The sequence below is a fragment of the Protomyctophum bolini genome (assembly GCF_963924005.1).
Source record: "Protomyctophum bolini genome assembly, chromosome: 14".
NCBI lineage: Eukaryota > Metazoa > Chordata > Actinopteri > Myctophiformes > Myctophidae > Protomyctophum > Protomyctophum bolini.
In genome coordinates this window covers 16,309,753-16,329,187 of record NC_137875.1, presented here as the reverse complement: position 1 = coordinate 16,329,187, position 19,435 = coordinate 16,309,753, and the positions used below count along the sequence as shown (strand labels likewise).

The 19,435-nt window shown below is 47.6% G+C and overlaps 1 protein-coding gene across 1 annotated transcript in view; it reads right to left on the bottom strand.

Moving 5' to 3' along the window:
* The window catches only part of ttc7a (tetratricopeptide repeat domain 7A), a gene marked incomplete at both ends in the record, with an annotated part of 101,544 nt that overhangs the window by 57,895 nt on the left and 24,214 nt on the right, over positions 1-19,435 (bottom strand). Inside the window, 8 exon segments of the mRNA XM_080782244.1 lie at positions 8,981-9,141; positions 9,555-9,561; positions 9,563-9,625; positions 10,097-10,154; positions 11,096-11,213; positions 16,331-16,435; positions 18,157-18,240; positions 19,105-19,242. Coding sequence (XP_080638370.1) covers positions 8,981-9,141; positions 9,555-9,561; positions 9,563-9,625; positions 10,097-10,154; positions 11,096-11,213; positions 16,331-16,435; positions 18,157-18,240; positions 19,105-19,242 — 734 coding nt within the window.

Here is a 19,435-nt window from a genome sequence, read left to right as displayed (position 1 = left end):
TACGGGGTGTGGGGGCATAAAATACTTAAAATATGGACATAAGCAGCAGTTATATCTGCCCGACAGCAGAGCAGGATATTCTCTGGATGTGATGGCTGCCTGCTGACCTGTCTACTCTGCTCTCTGCATGGGTTGGAGCCCTCCTCCAATGAAACGCTGCTCTCAAGACACAGGAGGAGGAGAGAGAGAGAGAAAGGGAGATACAGACAGAGAGAGAGAGAGAGAGAGAGATACAGAGAGACAGTGAGAGAGAGAGAGAGTGATGGTGGAGGATCAATATCAAAGCGAGACAGGCTGTGTCGAGGGAGGTACCTCCAAGGGACACCCTACCTCGTTAGTGGCTGGCGGGTCAGTTTGTGTGAGTGCCTGCGTGCGTGCGCTCGCGCGTGTGTGTGTGTGTGTGTGTATGTGTGCGTGTGGTAGCAGTAGAAGTACTCCCTGTAGAAGTACTCCCAGTAGAAGTACTCCCAGTAGAAGTACTCCCAGTAGAAGTACTCCCAGTAGAAATACTCCCAGTAGAAGTACCACAGTATAGTAGCAGTAGAAGTACTCTCAGTAGAAGTACTACAGTATAGTAGCAGTAGAAGTACTACAGTATAGTAGCAGTAGAAGTACCACAGTATACAAACTTGGTAACCCAGTAAATACACAACACGTCGTATATTCCAGACCGGGACAGGGACCCGTTGTAATTTAGACATAAGTCAGATAAAACCTCAACCAATAACTTGGTTGAGGTAAGTTGTGTGCTCTGCTCGCGCACAAGTAGGCCAATCATGGCCAACTTGTGTGCAGCTCGACAGAATGCATTTCTAGTTATGTTTCTAGTTATGCATTTCTAGTTATGTCCCTTTTATGCCTATATATGGAGTTCTTTGTCAGGCATGCCCAAATATGGAGTCTATGCAAATGTCAGAACAATCGTTCTGATAGGCTAGCCCTGAAACATGACTGTCATGATTATAATGACAGTCATGCAAGGAATTTCTTGACAGGGAGTAGCTCATAACATGTCTACAGTGGATTTTTATTAAACAAACACATTGCAGATAGAAAGACGATAATTCAAGCTTTCCGTACAGCTGCAATGTTGGTGAGTTTGACAACGTTATTTAATACAATGAGATAGGACTGTCCTGTTTGGATGAATGGGCTCTCTATGTGAAGTTGCACCTACGTATAGGTAGCACATGCATATCATCAATTGATGCATGAAGAGTGGTTTGTCACTTGTCATTGGTTGTGCCCTGGTGTTGTGGCGAGCACTACAGACAGAGTGCTCCTACTGTATAGAGCGTCGCAGTCCCACCCCCTTTCAGAACGACGAGTGGCCCAGGAAATGAATCACAATGCATTTTTCCCATAGGCTTTTCTTAAAGTATTTATTTAAAGACGGTTACGCCGTGGACAGAGCCAACTCGGATCGTGACAAATCATGACAATGAACACAATGTTTTGGGCTGATCAAATAATTTATAAGAAGAAAAACAAAACAAATAGTGTTGTCTCCTGCCTTTATTTTCTTCTTTCTATTGATTTGATCAGCCCAAAATATTGTGTTCATTGTCATGATTTGTCACGATCCGAGTTGGCTTTGTCCGCGGCGTAACCGTCTTTAAATAAATACTTTAAGAAAGCCTATGGGAAAATAGGCTTATATAAACGCTCTATAGCACTGCACTGACATTACAACCACATTCAACTTTCACCCCTCCAGCAGGCAACAACTGACTGATTAATCGATTGATTGAATACTTTATTAGTCGGAAATCTAAACGGTACAGAGTACAGTCAAACACTTGGTCTAAAAGGATAGCACAGAGAAAATTCCTTGCGGTCTTGTTTCCATTCAGGACCGTCCTGGGTATTCAATTCATATAATGAACAAAATTCCAATCAATGTGCAGCCGGGAGAGCATGCCACACCAACATGTCATTGCACATATACTTAGCATGACACAAATAAAAACCTCTGGAATCCTCCACTTTGATTCTTACAACATCCAGGCTGGTGCTGTTTGCCTATAGTGTAGCACCCAATTCGTGCCATGCAGCCTAGGATCAAACCCCGCCAGAGGCTTAAGTCTGATTCGTACCGATTGATCTGCTATTTTCGGCACGCGACTTGGCTCGCGACTGAAGTATATAACTCAGCTATTGATCGGACTGTGTTATGTTACACACACACACACACACACACACACACACACACACACACACACACACAAATGCTGTGACCCCAAAAAGCACACCGTTTGAGGACAGCTATGGGGCCATGTGGCGAGCTAGGAGAGCACAGTGAGCTGAGTGCAGAGGCTCGCAGAGAGCTGTGAGCGCCAGAGTAAACCTGGTGTATAAATAGCTAATAATAATAATAACGCTCCGCCTGGAAAAGTGGTACATCTACCGTATTCCACCACACTCCCACAGATGATCACAGCCTGGTTTCTAACACAGGCACACACTCGCTCATGCACACATGCACACACACACACACACACACACACACACACACACACACACACACACACACACACACACACACGGCTGCCCACAAGAATACACGTACAATATCGGTATAATGGACACATGCAACGATACACATGGGCACACACACACACACACACACACACACACACCCACACATGGCTTAACACAGGAATACACGTACAATATCGGTATAATGGACACATGCAACAATACACACACACACACGCACACACACACTGCACACAAACATGCACAGATATATACACTGCACACTACGCACAGATAGTGTACAAGGGCATACTGTATACACCACACACACACACACACACAGTCACACACACAGCGTGCACACGCGTATATGGCATGGGCTCAATTATGCACTCTCACAAGCAAGGGAAGGCATACTTGAGCGGGTGTGTTGATTGTACATGTGCACGCAGACACAAACATGCACGCACGCACGCACACACACACATCCTGTTAGTTAGATGAATGCAAAATCAAAGTGAGGGATTAATCATTCTCTTCAGTACAAGCCGTGAGACCACAGTCGCGTGGCTCCATCTTTCTCTCTCTCTCTCTCTCTCTCTCTCTCTCTCTCAATCTCCCTCCTCTCACACTTTCTCTTCTCCCCTCCCCCTCTCTCTCCTCTCGTCTTCTCGCCTTTACATCTCTCTCTCTCTCTCTCTCTCTCTCTCTCTCTCTCTCTCTCTCTCTCTCTCGCTCGCTCGCTGTGGCAGAATCCCATTTCACATTGAAATGCATGCTTGTTTACTGGCTGATTAAAATTTCAAAGAAAGGGGGAGATAGAGACCGACCGGAACGATAAAAAACAATAGCACCAAAAAAATAAAATAATGAAAAAGACAACAAGAGGAGCGGAAAAGAGAGAAGAAGGAAAATAATGAAAGAGAGTAAAAATATGAAGGAAAAAAGGAAGGATGTGTGATAAGAGTGGAGGAGGATTGGGGGTGTAATATGCTACAGCCAGTTGACAGTGTGCTGCAGTAGTGGCGGGGCGATTGCTAACAGTTATCATGCACAGTGCATGCATGCATGCACAGTGCATGCAAGATTACCATGCTACGAAGCCTGCACGTACGTGCACACATGCATCCATGCATACGTGCATGCACACATACACGTACATAAACACACAACAGGGGGATGCCCTGCACTTGTGCGCTATAGAAGCTTTGATGTTGGCGCACATGTCGTCAGTCACGTATGTCTCTCTACTGTCTGTACTGTATGTCTCTACTGTATGTCTCTACTGTATGTCTCTACTGTATGTCTCTGCTGTATGTCTCTGCTGTATGTCTCTGCTGTATGTCTCTAATGTCTCTACTGTATGTCTCTACTGTCTCTACTGTATGTCTCTGCTGTATGTCTCTACTGTCTCTACTGTATGTCTCTCCATAACGACCGCTCTACCTGTGTGATCTCATGGTTGCCGGGGCGATGGGGATTCCTGGCACAGAGAGCTGGGATGTGATTGGCTGAGCCCATGGAAAGCGATCTTAAATGGGTCAAAGCAGGCAAAGCATCTCCACGGTGTGTGTGTATGTGTATTTGTTTGAATCCCATGCGTGTGTGTGTGTGTGTGTGTGTGTGTGTGTGTGCGGGAGAGCAGATTGTAGTTTTCAATGGTGCAAGGTAACCTCATCTAAATACTGTTCTCTTCCATCAGTCTCCACATCCCAGTTTCCCTTTTGCTCCTTCCCTCTCCCCTCCCCATCCCTCTCTTCCCTCCCCCATCCCCAACTCTCCCTCTCACCCTCCCATCCCTCTCTTCCCTCCCCCAACCCTCACTCTCTCTCACCCTCCCCCAACCCTCAATCTCACTCCCTCCCCACCCTCTATCTCTCTCTCTCCCTCCCCCATCCCTCTATCTCTCTCCCTCCCCATCCCTCTCTCTCTCTCCCTCCCCCATCTCTCTCTCTCCCTCCCCCATCTCTCAACTCTCTCCCCTCCCCACCCTCTACTCTCTCTCCCTCCCCCATCCCTCTACTCTCTCCCACCCCATCTCTCTCTCTCCCTCCCCCATCTCACTCTCCCTCCCCCATCTCTCTACTCTCCCTCCCCATCCCTCTATCTCTCTCTCTCACCCTCCCCCATCCCTCTTCTCTCTCCCTCCCCCAACCTCTCTCTCTCCCTCCCCCACTCTCTCTCTCACCCTCCCCCATCTCTCACTCCCTCCCCACACTCACTCTCTCTCTCTCACACCCTCCCCCCATCACTCTTCTTCTCTCTCCCTCCCCATCTCTCTTCTCACTCCCTCCCCCATCTCTCTCTCTCTCCCTCCCCCATCTCTCTCCCTCCCCATCTCTCTTTCTTCTCTCTCCCTCCCCCATCTCTCTCTCTCTCCCTCCCCCATCTCTCTCTCACCTCCCCCATCTCTCTCTCTCTCCCTCCCCCATCTCTCTCTCTCTCCCTCCCCATCCCCTCTCTCCCTCCCCCATCTCTCTCTCTCTCCCTCCCCATCCCTCTCTCTCTCCCACCCCCATCTCTCTCTCTCTCCCTCCCCATCTCTCTTTCTCTCTCCCTCCCCATCTCTCTCTCTCCTCCCTCCCCATCTCTCTTCTCTCTCCCTCCCCATCTCTCTCTCTCTCTCCCTCCCCATCTCTCTTTCTCTCTCTTTCTCTCTCCCTCCCCATCTCTCTCTCTCTCTCCCTCCCCCATCTCTCTCTCTCTCCCTCCCCCATCTCTCTTTCTCTCTCCCTCCCCATCTCTCTCTCTCTCTCCCTCCCCCATCTCTCTCTCTCCCTCCCCATCTCTCTCTCTCCCTCCCCCATCTCTCTCTCTCTCCCTCTCCATCCCTCTTTCTCTCTCCCACCCCCATCTCTCTTTCTCTCTCCCTCCCCATCCCTCTCTCTCTCCCTCCCCATCCCTCTCTCTCTCCCTCCCATCCCTCTCTCTCTCCCACCCCATCCTCTATCTCTCTCCTCCCCATCCCTCTCTCCCTCCCCATCTCTCTCTCTCTCTCCCTCCCCATCTCTCTTTCTCTCTCCCTCCCCCATCTCTCTCTCTCTCCCTCCCCCATCTCTCTCTCTCTCCCTCTCCATCCCTCTTTCTCTCTCCCTCCCCCATCTCTCTTTCTCTCTCCCTCCCCATCCCTCTCTCTCCCTCCCCATCCTCTCTCTCTCCCTCCCCCATCTCTCTTTCTCTCTCCCTCCCCATCCCTCTCTCTCTCCCACCCCATCCCTCTCTCTCTCCCTCCCCATCCCTCTCTCTCTCCCTCCCCCATCTCTCTTTCTCTCTCCCTCCCATCCCTCTCTCTCTCCCACCCCATCCCTCTCTCTCTCCTCCCCATCCCTCTCTCTCTCCCTCCCCCATCTCTCTTTCTCTCTCCCTCCCCATCCCTCTCTCTCTCCCACCCCATCCCTCTCTCTCTCCCTCTCCATCCCTCTTTCTCTCTCCCTCCCTCATCTCTCTTTCTCTCTCCTCCCCATCCCTCTCTCTCTCCCTCCCCATCCCTCTCTCTCTCCCTCCCCCATCTCTCTTTCTCTCTCCCTCCCCATCCTCTCTCTCTCCCTCCCCATCCCTCTCTCTCTCCCACCCCATCCCTCTCTCTCTCCCTCCCCATCCCTCTCTCTCTCCCTCCCCATCCTCTCTCTCTCCCACCCCATCCCTCTCTCTCTCCCACCCCATCCCTCTCTCTCCTCCCTCTCTCTCTCCACCCCATCCCTCTCTCTCTCCCTCCCCATCTCTCTTTCTCTCTCCCTCCCCCATCTCTCTCTCTCTCCCTCCCCATCTCTCTCTCTCTCCCTCCCCCATCTCTCTCTCTCTCCCTCTCCATCCCTCTTTCTCTCTCCCTCCCCCATCTCTCTTTCTCTCTCCCTCCCCATCCCTCTCTCTCTCTTCTCCTCTCCATCCCTCTCTCTCTCTCCTCCCCATCCCTCTCTCTCTCCCTCCCCATCCCTCTCTCTCTCCCTCCCCATCCCTCTCTCTCTCCCACCCCATCCCTCTCTCTCTCCCTCCCATCCCTCTCTCCCTCCCCATCTCTCTTTCTCTCTCCCTCCCCATCCCTCTCTCTCTCCCTCCCCATCTCTCTTCTCTCTCCCTCCCCATCCCTCTCTCTCTCCCTTCCATCCTCTCTCTCTCCCTCCCCATCCTCTCTCTCTCCCTCCCCATCCCTCTCTCTCCCTCCCATCCCTCTCTCTCTCCCTCCCCATCCCTCTCTCACACTATCCCTCCCCCTATCACTCTCTATCCCTCCCCCATCCCTCTATCCTCCCTCCCTCCCTCGATCAATTTTCTTGTTTTCCTACATTTTTCTTCTCCTCCTCTTTGAGGGACATCCGCCTCTGCATGCTTTCCTTGGGACCCGTGGAGGCCAACAGTGACCCCGATGGTTTTACCGGGAAGTGCTTTTACCAAGGAAGGGAGGAGGAGATGGGGGGGGGGGGGGGGGGGGGAGGGAGGAGGGGGCGAGGGGGAGGAGAGAAGAGGTGATGCAACACACACCCATTGGAGCAGGATACTACAGCACAGGTGTGCTACTATCTGCATGGGTTGTCAAAGTCAAAGCAACAACAATGTGGAGCAGCAAGTAGACACTGTACTGTGTGGATACCAGTACTGTATCCACAGTCCGCACACACACACACACACACACACACACACACACACACACACACACACACACACACACACACACACACACAAACTGTTTCCCAAACACTGGGTCGGGACCCATTCCCCTTTCTTTTTCCCAAAAGCAAAATATTTCATGAATTCAAAACAAATTAACAAAAAATAATTAAAGTAATTTCATGAAGAAAAATAAATTAATTAAAAATCTAATAAATTCATGAATTGGAAAATGAAATGTTTAAGACGTATATATAGTGGAAAATAGCCGATCCATCCACAAGCTCATAACTTGAGGTTGTGAGCTTGTAGTTCTGCTATTTTCCCTAGTTTGGGTCCCGGGCAAAACGCTGAACCACAGCTGTACTACTTACTAGACATGCAGTGTTTCCCAAACAGTGCACTGTAAAATCCAATAACTATACTTTGACTTAGATACTGTACATATAGTAAGCTTTACTCATTTGTTACAATACTATGCTTAAAGTAACGTTTACTGAAATTTTCACTTTAGTTGAATATACTTAAAAAAAAAAAAAAAATCTTTCTTACTTTCCCAGAGTGAGTAACATTTACTTTCATGTACACATGGGTCTGGACCCCTTTTGGGGTTATGGAGCCATTTGTAATGGGTCGCAGGTAAATATCACTGTTTTGTTTGTCTGTGTGAGTGTGTGTGTGTGTGTGTGTGTGTGTGTGTGTGTGTGTGTGTGTGTGCGCGTACGGTGCGTGTATGTGTGTGTGTGTGTGTGTTAGCCAGACAGAGCTCAGTACATGCACTTGATCAGACGTGGTGGGTCACAGCTGCAGTGTTAAAGGGTAAGGGTACATGTGTGGCGCATAGGATAGGTACCGCAATGCAGTCGTCTAAATAAGGCTGAGAGTGTACTATATGTGAGTCAGAGTGTGTGTGTGTGTGTGTGTGTGTGTGTGTGTGTGTGTGTGTGTGCGCGTGTAGTTGGCCCCACACACTCACACACAGTAGAGCTCAGACACCCTATCCCCACAGAGAGGTCTCTGACTGGAAATGGGCCTCATTGCACCACACACCCACCCACCCACCCACACACACACACACACACACACACACACACACACCCACACCCACACGCACACGCAAGCACACACACGCACACACACACACACACACACACATACATATAAATATATATAAACATAAATATTCTCTATAGACATACCGTACATACATTCATGAATCCACTTGCTGACCGGCTGTCGGTATTGAGCAATTATTTTGGTATGTGACCATAGCATTAACATCCTATATAAGGCAAGATTTAAAACATTTCATTATGCTTTATGTGTCAAACTGGCCGGGGTTTTCACGATTCTGAATCCATTCCAAGTATTAGGTCTGCACAAAAAAAACACTCCTTGGGCTAAAACCGGCCATAGACACTTGCCCAAATGTGCCCAAATGTGCTGACCTCATCATGGTCGTTTTTATCCTAAGGAATGTTTTTGTTGGTATCCGGAGAACTCGCCAGTTTACCAACTTGCCGCAGCGAAAATTCTTCATCAATGTCTTCATAGTTATGCTAACCCACAGATGTTAATAGTTCATTTCCAAATTGATCAAATAATTTTGGGCAATTAAATGGTCAACTAGATAATGATAAAAAAAGGTCAGTATGTGAATACCAATGATAAGTAGGCCTACCATTTCACGATATTGTTTACTAATGAATTAAATTGTTTGGTACTTTGGTGTTTAAACTTTAGAATTCCTACTTTCTCTAGTGTAAACTCTAAACAACTATATCCTCTCTCCCTCTCAATTCAATGCAATTTAAATGTAGGTGAAGTAAAACAAAAATGCACTAAACCGCGGCGAGAACTGGCGAGGTCTCCGGTATCCTTTTTTTGTTCAACGTACTTGAAGTTGTCAGGGTGCTGGCTGAGCGCCAGGCTGACCGTGTCCAGGGCGTGTCGGTGGTGCTTCTGGGCGCTGAGCAGCAGGGCCAGCAGGTGCAGCGAGTGCAGGTCATCTCCGCGCAGGGACAGCGCCACCTGCAGGGGCTCCATGGCCGATGACACCTGCACGCGGGGCAGACGGGCAGGCATGCAGGGCCGATTCAGAGAGAGAGAGAGAGAGAGAGAGAGAGAGAGCATGAAATGTGAATGTAGCAGGCCTTTCACTTAAAAACTGTGTACATTGGTGACTATAATCTAGCATTCTAGCTGATCTTGAGGCCTTTTATTTTTTATTATCAACTAGTCAACTAGTACCAGCAAGGTCAACTAGTGGATTTACTAGTGGACTAGTTGAATAGTCGACTAGTTGCTTAAAGCCCTAATGTGATGACCGAGTTATACGGCCACTGAATTCGCCCTCTTTTCCAGGGGGCTTTTGAGGTTAGGCTTTAGGCATACCGGTAGTTAATTACTGCTCTATGGGAAGGATACTGTGTACATAATGGAAGACTCACAGTGAGACAAGAGGACCATACCTGCGTACAGGGCCAGCTGGAGGGAGAGGTACATAGCGATTTGTGAATCTTGCGGGTCCAAAGAATGGGCCCTGTGGAGGAAAGGAGGAGCAACAGCAAGTAGATATTATTACAGACTTATAGGACAAAAAGCACAAGTCCAGGTGTTTATTGTTTTACCGTTGCAACGTGTTCAGATGGGTGAGTGAAAGCTCACAGGTCACAGAATACAGGGACGTGCAGAGAGTGGGGGCTGGCATTTAGACCAAAAATAGCGAAAATAGCAGATCTACAATCTACATTGTAGATTGTAAAACCTGGCAATCTTTAGCTGTGGAGATGCGGTGTACGACCTGGATTTCTAAAAAAAATTGTTCAACGCAAAATGCTGCGTTGAAGTTCAGGAAACTTCGGATAAAAAGGAATTATCCTGAATGCTACCTTCCGACATGGCATGGAAAGGTGTGGCATTTGCATTTCTTTCACCATAGTAAATGCTGCATTCGTGGTCTCGAAAGGGCAGTTGTTTTACAGAGGAGTCTAGAGGAAGATGGTGTTCATACTTGCTCAGAGCTTTCAGGGCTCTCTTGTTGAACTCGTCTCGGTCAGCTTTCAGAGTGGCTGGAGAGACAAACACACATAATCCATTGTCTTCTTTTAGTGACCGATCTTATTGTGTTAGTGGTCATTCATCAACTTGCAATTCACTTCATATTAATCGTTCAGTTTACGATGATTACGACATTAAGTCATATTGTTTTGCCATATCTTTATTGGAAGGTTTACTTCTGTCTTGGCGGCTGTTTCGGACATGGGGAATATGGGAACATTTTGAGTTGTGTCTAAAGGCCAGTCCACCCCAGTGTGTGTGGAAAATGTTTGTAGTCTTTGTTTTCCACCTGTGTCCTCTTAGTCCCCCAGCCAATCCCTGTCTTGATTTTGTTTCACCTGTGCCTAGTTAGTCTGTGTCCATTTATACTCCTCTGTTTGTTCAGTTCCCTTGCTAGTTTGTCACTTTATGTCAGTAGTGTTCTCCTCGTGTATCCATGATTTAACTCTGAGTGTACTGTATGTACTTCAAGTTCCTTGTATTACGTGTGGCAAGGTTTATTTTGGAATAAAAACCTTGCATTGAAGCTCATCTGCCTGCGCCTATCTGTCTGCTATTGGGTCCTAAAGCTCCTGCCTTTGCACTGTGACGAGACTAAAATGATAGGAAGGGACTAGTGGACAAGAGATCCAGTATAAGTTATTACACTTGCTGAAAATAGCAGATCCACAAGCTCACAACTTGTACATTTGTAGATCTGCTATTTTCAGCAAGTGTAAAATTAGGCCTTTCGACGGCATCAAGGCCCGCCAAAATACATTTTAGTCGCCTAAATCAACTGTCGACACCAACCAATGCAACTCCTTGCAACTGCCATCGGGGATAACAGTTGCAAGGAGTTGCATCGGTGTGGAATGTAGACAGCGTACAGAATACAGATAATAACCATCTGTAGTGTTACAGTATGCCTCTCACGGGTCCATTTGGTTACAGCAGTGTGTATTGGACTGACCGTCCGAGGCTTGCAGACTGCAGCAGAGGCCCAGGGACAGGTGGGCCCTGGACAGGAACTCTCCTGCCTTCTCTCCCATAGACACCACAGTCTGAGACAGCTTCTCCCCCTCCTCCAACTGGACGCACACACACACACACACACACACACACACACACACACACACACACACACACACAGCAAGACTTCTCTGAGCATATTATACTTAGATGCACAAACATTCATTGTCACATTAATGTAAAACACAGACAGACAGACACACACCATAGGTGGTTTTTCACAAGACATGTTATCCACGTTAATGAGGTCCTCTGGCTCTTAGACAGTTTGATTCATAGGTCAGGACATCATGTAAAGTAATCAATAATACATATAAGCAACCCCACATAACCCCTCTGTGCACTCTGCTATAGCTGGACCCCCTGTAGCGGAGAGAACGACAGACAGACAGACAGGGCACAGGTGTGCGGGGTCAGTGAGAGGACGACCCAAGTACAGTAGACTCATGCAGTTGAAGGACAGTGCAGAATTTGCTGAAGGACAAACACACGCACGCATCCACCCACGCATTAGTGTGCACGCATGCACGCACGCACGCACACACAGCGGCAGGCAGGCAGAATGCAGGTGAGCCCAGATGAAATGAGGTGAGCTGAGGTGAGCTGAGCGGAGGTAAAAGTGTGTCACTGTGTGTGTGTGTGTGTGTGTGTGTGTGTGTGTGTCTCTCTCTCTGCAGCTCTCTTTGTCTCTGTTGCTCTGATTCCGTGGACGCATTCCCCTCACGTGCGTCTTCGGAGGATAAGGAGAGAGAGAGAGAGAGAGAGAGAGAGAGAGAGAGAGCATGCACATATCGCTGCTAATGGATGAGAAAAGTGGATATCCCCATGTGTCAATTTAATCCGTACGGGTCCATTTGGTTCCGTATATGCTCTCAGCGTTAACAGAGCCGTAATGGTCCCTCTAGTTTCATATGTGCACCATCATCACAGTTGAATTAACCAACCGTTTTACTGTGTGTGTATCTGTGTCAGCGAGTGTGGGAAAAAAACGCGGCCTGGCTTTCCATGCGGACCGCCATGCGTGTTCACATGTTGGTCATGAGGTTTTGAAAGCTCTCATGGGGCTCTGGAAAAACCTTATGTCTCTGTATCAGTGGTTCTCAAAGTATTTCCATGTCAAGGACACCCCAAAGATTGTATGTAATTGGACCGGGCCGACCCCTCATCTGAAAATATGTTGTTCCACGCCCCCCCCCCCCCCCCCCCCCCCCCCCCAGAAGCAAGAGAAAGAGAGATAGTGCTGCACTGTTGCCTGCTAATGAGAGAGAGAGAGAGAGAGAGAGAGAGAGAGAGGAGGAGGAGGAGGAGGGGTTGCTCCACTCAGTTCACACGGGTGTGATTTTCTCAAAAATAGCAGACCTACAAGCTCATCGCGCGGCTCAGACATGCAGTCTGCAGGCCACACTGTATGTCCACACATGCAGTCTGCAGGCCACACTGTCTGTCCACACATGCAGTCTGCAGACCACACTGTCTGTCCACACATGCAGTCTGCAGGCCACACTGTCTGTCCACACATGCAGTCTGCAGGCCACACTGTCTGTCCACACATGCAGTCTGCAGGCCACACTGTCTGTCCACACATGCAGTCTGCAGGCCACACTGTCTGTCCACACATGCAGTCTGCAGGCCACACTGTCTGTCCACACATGCAGTCTGCAGGCCACACTGTCTGTCCACACATGCAGTCTGCAGGCCACACTGTCTGTCCACACATGCAGTCTGCAGGCCACACTGTCTGTCCACACATGCAGTCTGCAGACCACACTGTCTGTCCACACATGCAGTCTGCAGGGCTGCAGACCAGCATGCAGCGTACTGTGCTTGCAGGACGCTGCATGGATAATGGGGGGGAGGGGGGGGGGGGGGGGTGTCGGGGGGTGTCTTTATGTAATGCCCCACTACTGAACCAGAACCATAGTGTCCTATTGTCATTAACGCTGTAAGCTCCTTTGTGTTCTTGGCCTGCCATGATCTCCAGCCTGACAGATGTGTTCGCTCTCTCTCTCTCTATTCCGCTGTGGTTAGCTCCTCCGCTCTAATCTCTGACCCCTTTCTCTTCTCTCTCTCTCCATTGTTCTCTCTCAGGCTGTGAACGAACGAATGTCAATCCAAGCCAGCTGACTGTCACAGATTCTACAGTGTCTACTTACTTATACAGTATGCAAACCTGTTGTCATTTTAATAGCCCTAAAACAAGAGCCTCTTATTTCCACAAATAGTGTCTTATGCACACACCTACGCTCGTGCCTGCACTGCACATATATACACATATTATTCACAAGAACTAAACAGAAACCAACTGTATGAGGCCTATAAGTCATTTTACACTTGGATGCTGAAAATAGCAGATGTACAAGCTCACAACGCGTCGCAGTGAGCTTGTAGATCTGCTACGTAACTGCAGATTCAGTCGACTAAAACTAGACTAACACTAAAACATTCCAGGTGACTAAAATATGACTAAAACTAAATGAAGTTTCATTCCAAGGCTAAGGTCAAAAATTCAAAATGATAATACGGTTTCTCTTCATCCACTGACTGATTTGTCTCAGTGGAATGGATTTACTGTGCAGGGCCGAGAGAGAGAGAGAGAGAGAGAGAGAGAGAGAGAGAGAGAGAGAGAGAGAGAGAGGACATGCATGGTTCCTGTGCAGGGCCGAGAGGTGATGGAAACTAAATGAAAACTAAGTTATGATGACTAAAACTAAGCTAAATGTATTGACAATTTCGTCAACGGATACAGAAACTACACTAACATTTTAGGAAGGGACTAGTGGACAAAAATCCAGTCATCTGGCCAAACGCTCCCTCTGAAAGAATATATATTCAAAGATTTACGCCACATTTTCACGATAAAAATAAATAAATAGCAGATCTACAAGCTCAAGCTATTTTTCAATAGCTAAAGCATAACATAATGCTTAAAACACCAAAACGGGTTCCTGTCCAGAATGGGTTAAGGAAGCAGAATTAAAATGTTATGCTCTACATATTGTGTGTGTGATAAAATAACATACAGTACAAATAAGCATCTATATATTACGCAAGATACCTGTCACATGTGTGCATGACTGATATGAGCATGCAGGCTGAACTAATAGCTGGAGGTAGACAGTACAGCTCAGGATCCATTCGCCATGCACGTGGTCCTATATATGGCAGCAGGTTCTCAATGTTTTGGACTGGGGACCCCCGGAAATGCTTCGGCCATGTGTCTCGTATATGTCCAAATCAGTTTTTGTGTTAAAAATGAGGAAATCCACAAGCTTATAGAGTTTGTTTTGTAACTTTGGTGTGACAGCGTATGTGATTGCGTAGGGCAGTGGTCTTCAACCCGTTTCATATCAAGGCCCATTATTTATTTGGCATTTGAGCCATATGATGAGATTTAGCCTCTCGAACCCAAAAATAATTATATTTTGTTGTTGTTGGATACTGGGTCCCCAGCCAAAAACGCTGAGAACCCCTGTTTTACATTACAAGATTTCTGAGAACCACCAGTTTAAACAACATTCAGCCCAAAAGAGCTAAACACTTTATAGAACACCCACCCCCACAAAACACGACCCACAACTTACAACTTACAATATTTACAAGAGACTTTACATAAAAAAACAAGCCCAAGAATAAAGCAATGAAGTGGCTTAAGCAGACTTGACAACACTGATCTTGAAGGGACTGCAGGCCCACAGCTAGTGATGTGTACACATGCCTTTGCATTTTTTTAGTATGGACGGCATGTCTGGCACTCTCTCTCACAGCACTGTGTACTACACTCACTGCAGTGTCTGTGTTTGTTTGCATGGACGAGTGTCATGTCAGGATATAAAAGGGTCCTTGTGTTGTGGAAATATGAGAGCATGCCTGGCCCCAGGGACCCTCGGCTAGGCCTGCGTAATAATCGGCTCATGGATGGGAGGGATGGACGGCGGGGGGGAGGGGGGGGTTCTGCTAATGACAGAATCCAACATCCCCCCCCGGGCTCCCTTCGAAGGAGGAACGTATAATCTGCGGCTTGCACGGCCCAACCTCGTAACCTTGGAGAGCACACTTGACTTTATATAGCTGCGAGCAGTGGCTTTTCAGTCTGGTCGGTGGCTTACACACACACACACACACACACACACACACCACAGCAGGGGGATTCAACTGGCGGCCCGGGGGCCACATGCCGGCCCCCACCTTCACTTAATGCAGCCCGTGGGTTAATATTACTGATATGTTATTGGTTTCAGCTGTTACAATTCCAATCATGGCGGTCCGCTTTAATTACTTTAATTACTTCAGTCTATATTAGTATATGACTTGGTATTAGAATTTTATTGTCTTTTTTTTGTCCAATGTATTTGTATTTAAGGTCATAAAGTTAACATAAGTATAACTAAATGCATTTGATACTGATGCTTTTCAGGATTCCAATAAAATAAAATGCCAAAACATTATTCAATTCAATTCAAATATAGCAAAAATAGCTGATCTACAAGCAAAACAATATATAGAAATATAGTGGCCCTCTGGAGTGCAAGTGTGGAAATATAGTGGCCCTCTGGAGTGAGTGTGGAACTATAGTGGCCCTCTGGAGTGAGTGTGGAAATATAGTGGCCCTCTGGAGTGAGTGTGGAAATATAGTGGCCCTCTGGAGTGAGTGTGGAACTATAGTGGCCCTCTGGAGTGAGTGTGGAACTATAGTGGCCCTCTGGAGTGAGTGTGGAACTATAGTGGCCCTCTGGAGTGAATGTGGAACTATAGTGGCCCTCTGGAGTGAGTGTGGAACTATAGTGGCCCTCTGGAGTGAGTGTGGAACTATAGTGGCCCTCTGGAGTGAGTGTGGAACTATAGTGGCCCTCTGGAGTGAGTGTGGAACTATAGTGGCCCTCTCCATCGTCGAAGTTGCCCACCCGGAAATGCTTTGGCCATGTCTCGCGACCCCCGCCCTGCCCCCCTTCCCCACCCCCAATACAAACTGACTGCAACAATAACCATAATAGAGAAAATATATCATAAATGAATACTGAAACCAGATATAATCATTAAAGGAAAGTTTATGTACTATGTAAACTCAAAATTTCCATTTCCCAGCCATTCAGTTGTACGTGCGTCGCGCGTTTGTGGGTGTGTACATGCACCTGTGTACAGTATGTGTGTGCGTGTGTATGTGTGTGCATTCATTCACCCAGTGCAGCTGTCCGATGCAGACTTTGGCAGCCAGCAGCGGCAGTGAGGGATCCTCTGGTCTCATCCTGGAGCACTCCTTGAACACAGACACAGCTCCGACGCCCTGGAACGTGAACACACACGTGCACACGCATGCACACACACAAACACACACACAATGAAAACAGCTGAAAAATTGCTGAGAAGCTCATGAAGCGCTGTGCTCGACCCACTTTTCATAATGGTAAACATGTTTCTTAAAAGGAACCCTGGCTAATAACACGGGTGCAGTACTTAGTTTAGACAGTACTTAGTTTAGACTAGTCATTGGGTTAGACCAGTCATTAGTCCTACAACTACAACCTATCTCAAACCCTCACCCTAACCCTAACCTCCCACGGGGCAGCACACCTAAACCTAACCTTAACCCATGTCTAAACTAAGTATGCACCCCAATAAGACAAGTATGCCTTAAAACATTATACTTTCTCTCTAATAAAAAATAAAAACACCTTAGATATTGTATTTCTTTCATAAATAGAGTAACTTTCACTCAATAGGGACTACTCCTGTTGCATGTTGATGATGTCATACATCCATGTGGTCCAGCCCTATGGAATATATGTGCTAATAAAAAGTATTTAAAATATTGCTTTGATGCTCATATTATCTTGAGACAGGAGCAGTCCCTATTGATCTAGTGAAAGATTCTTTATGAAAGAAATACAATATTTGAGGTGTTTTTAGAATCGTAATATATCAGATTATTTTGGACCAAAACAAGCTTGATTTGCGGCTCATTTCTCTAAACAATATGATACTTACAAAAAGTATGTTTTGGGTTGATTAATAAATGACAATCACGGGACATGTTACATAGCAGATTTTTACTTCCTGCATGACTCGTAGTTTCCAAATCGGCTTTCAAACTAAAGGTGTCCAACCACCAGATGGCGCTGTTGGCGGTACATTTGTTATTATATTATTTAAATAATAATAATAATAATAATAATAGAAAATTAACAGTTTTGGACATACAAGGTTTCCAACTGACAGTGAAAAAATGTAGGTCAATCATTAATGGAGCTTGCACACATCACATTCACGTGCGCATGCGTACACACATGCGCAAATGCGTGGGCACACACACACACACACACACACACACACACACACACACACACACACACACACACACACACACAGGGTGCTGGCCCTAAATAGAAGTGTATGTGACGACAGAGGCGACCCCCGCTCCTTGTAGGGAGCAGCCTATTTCTAGAGCTCTCCTCCATTGATCTGCACTGTCACTTTATCCTGCTACCCAGATCAATTACCCTGGCACAAGTACACGCATGCATGCACGCACACATACACACACACGTTACGCACACATACACACACACGCGCACGAGAAAGAACGAGACAGACCTTGACATTGACAAAAATTCCAGTTCTTTCTTCTATAGGTAACTCAGAGATGGTACAGATGTAACCCAATGGGTCCACTTGGTTACATTTAGTGTGTAAAAGTAAAGGATTTTGCATATTATTCATACTATTCTTCCTATACACACTAAGCCTGATGCAGTTGAACTCTGCCCGCCAAACGATTTAATGTGTCACCACTGCGTGTGTGCGTGCGTGTGTACGCGCGTGCGCTTGGCCAAAATCTGCTTCGCAGGCAGTGAAGAGGGTGTGGTGGAGTGACATACTGCGTAGTGCATACTGCATATGTCTGGTGGGAGATAGTTGTGTCATGGTGTTGGAGTGTGTGTGCGTGTGTGCGTGTGTGTGCACACGTGTGTTGAGGGGGTGTTTGAGGGGAAGTGAAGATGAGCTCACCTTTCCGGCGCACATGAGTGACAGGCCCAGCTGGTGCCAGAGGTGGAACTCGTCAAATGAGAATTTCAAGCCTCGCTCCAAACACTGCAGTGGGAATGCACACACACACCCACCCACACACACACACACACACACACACACACACACACACACACACATGCGCGTGCACACACACATACACACGTACACAGTACACACACACATGCTCATGTCCACGCTCACACCCATGCCCCCACCCACACACACACACACACACACACACACACACACACACATGTGTAAACTCTTCATTTCCATTTCCAGCCATTCACTTTATAGTGAAGTTTATATTCTTTTTAAATTTGGGGGCCCCCCAAAATAATTTGGCGACCCCCTGAGGGATCGCGACCCACGGGTTGAGAACTCCTGCCCTGGAGGCTGGAGGCCCGTTTCAATTGAAACTGATGAAGGCAGCAGACTGCAGTGAGGCAGCAGACTGCAGTGTGAGGCAGCAGACTGCAGTGAGGCAGCAGACTGCAGTGTGAGGCAGCAGACTGCAGTGTGAGGCAGCAGACTGCAGTGAGGCAGCAGACTGCTGTGAGGCAGCAGACTGCAGTGAGGCAGCAGACTGCAGTGAGGCAGCAGACTGCAGTGAGGCAGCAGACTGCAGTGAGGCAGCAGACTGCAGTGTGAGGCAGCAGACTGCAGTGAGGCAGCAGACTGCAGTGAGGCAGCAGATCTAGACTGCAGTGTGATTTTCACACGCCACACAAGGCTCTTTTCATAATATCTGGTTAATCGTAATCGTTGATGAAGTGTTAAAGCAACTTTAGCCAGATGTGTGTGTGTGTGTGTGTGTGTGTGTGTGTGTGTGTGTGTGTGTGTGTGTGTGTGTGTGTGTGTGTGTGTGTTTGTGTGTGTGAGTGAGTGTTGTGTAGCGGTGGAGGCAGTCAGACAGGGTGGTATCACCTCAGACAGCATGGCATACTGCCCCCTCCTGGCCATTGCGATGCTGAGCAGGTCATAGACGTTGGCAGCATCCCGCAGGCTTGCCTCCCGGGCCTCCGCCTGCTCTGGAGAGCGACTGATCACTGCTTCACCGCTGGCCTGCATGGTGGTGGAAGATACAGAAGACCAAAAAAACCTTAGGAGAAGGAGAAAGGAGAAGGCGCGCTCTACTCAGGGGGAGTCTTGGCGTGGTCTGTAGCTGATGGTGCAGATTCTTGAAGATACAAATGAAAAAAGGAATATCTGCACTCTCTTGAGTATTGTTTCTTATGGGCTTCTTTACTTTTTTTTG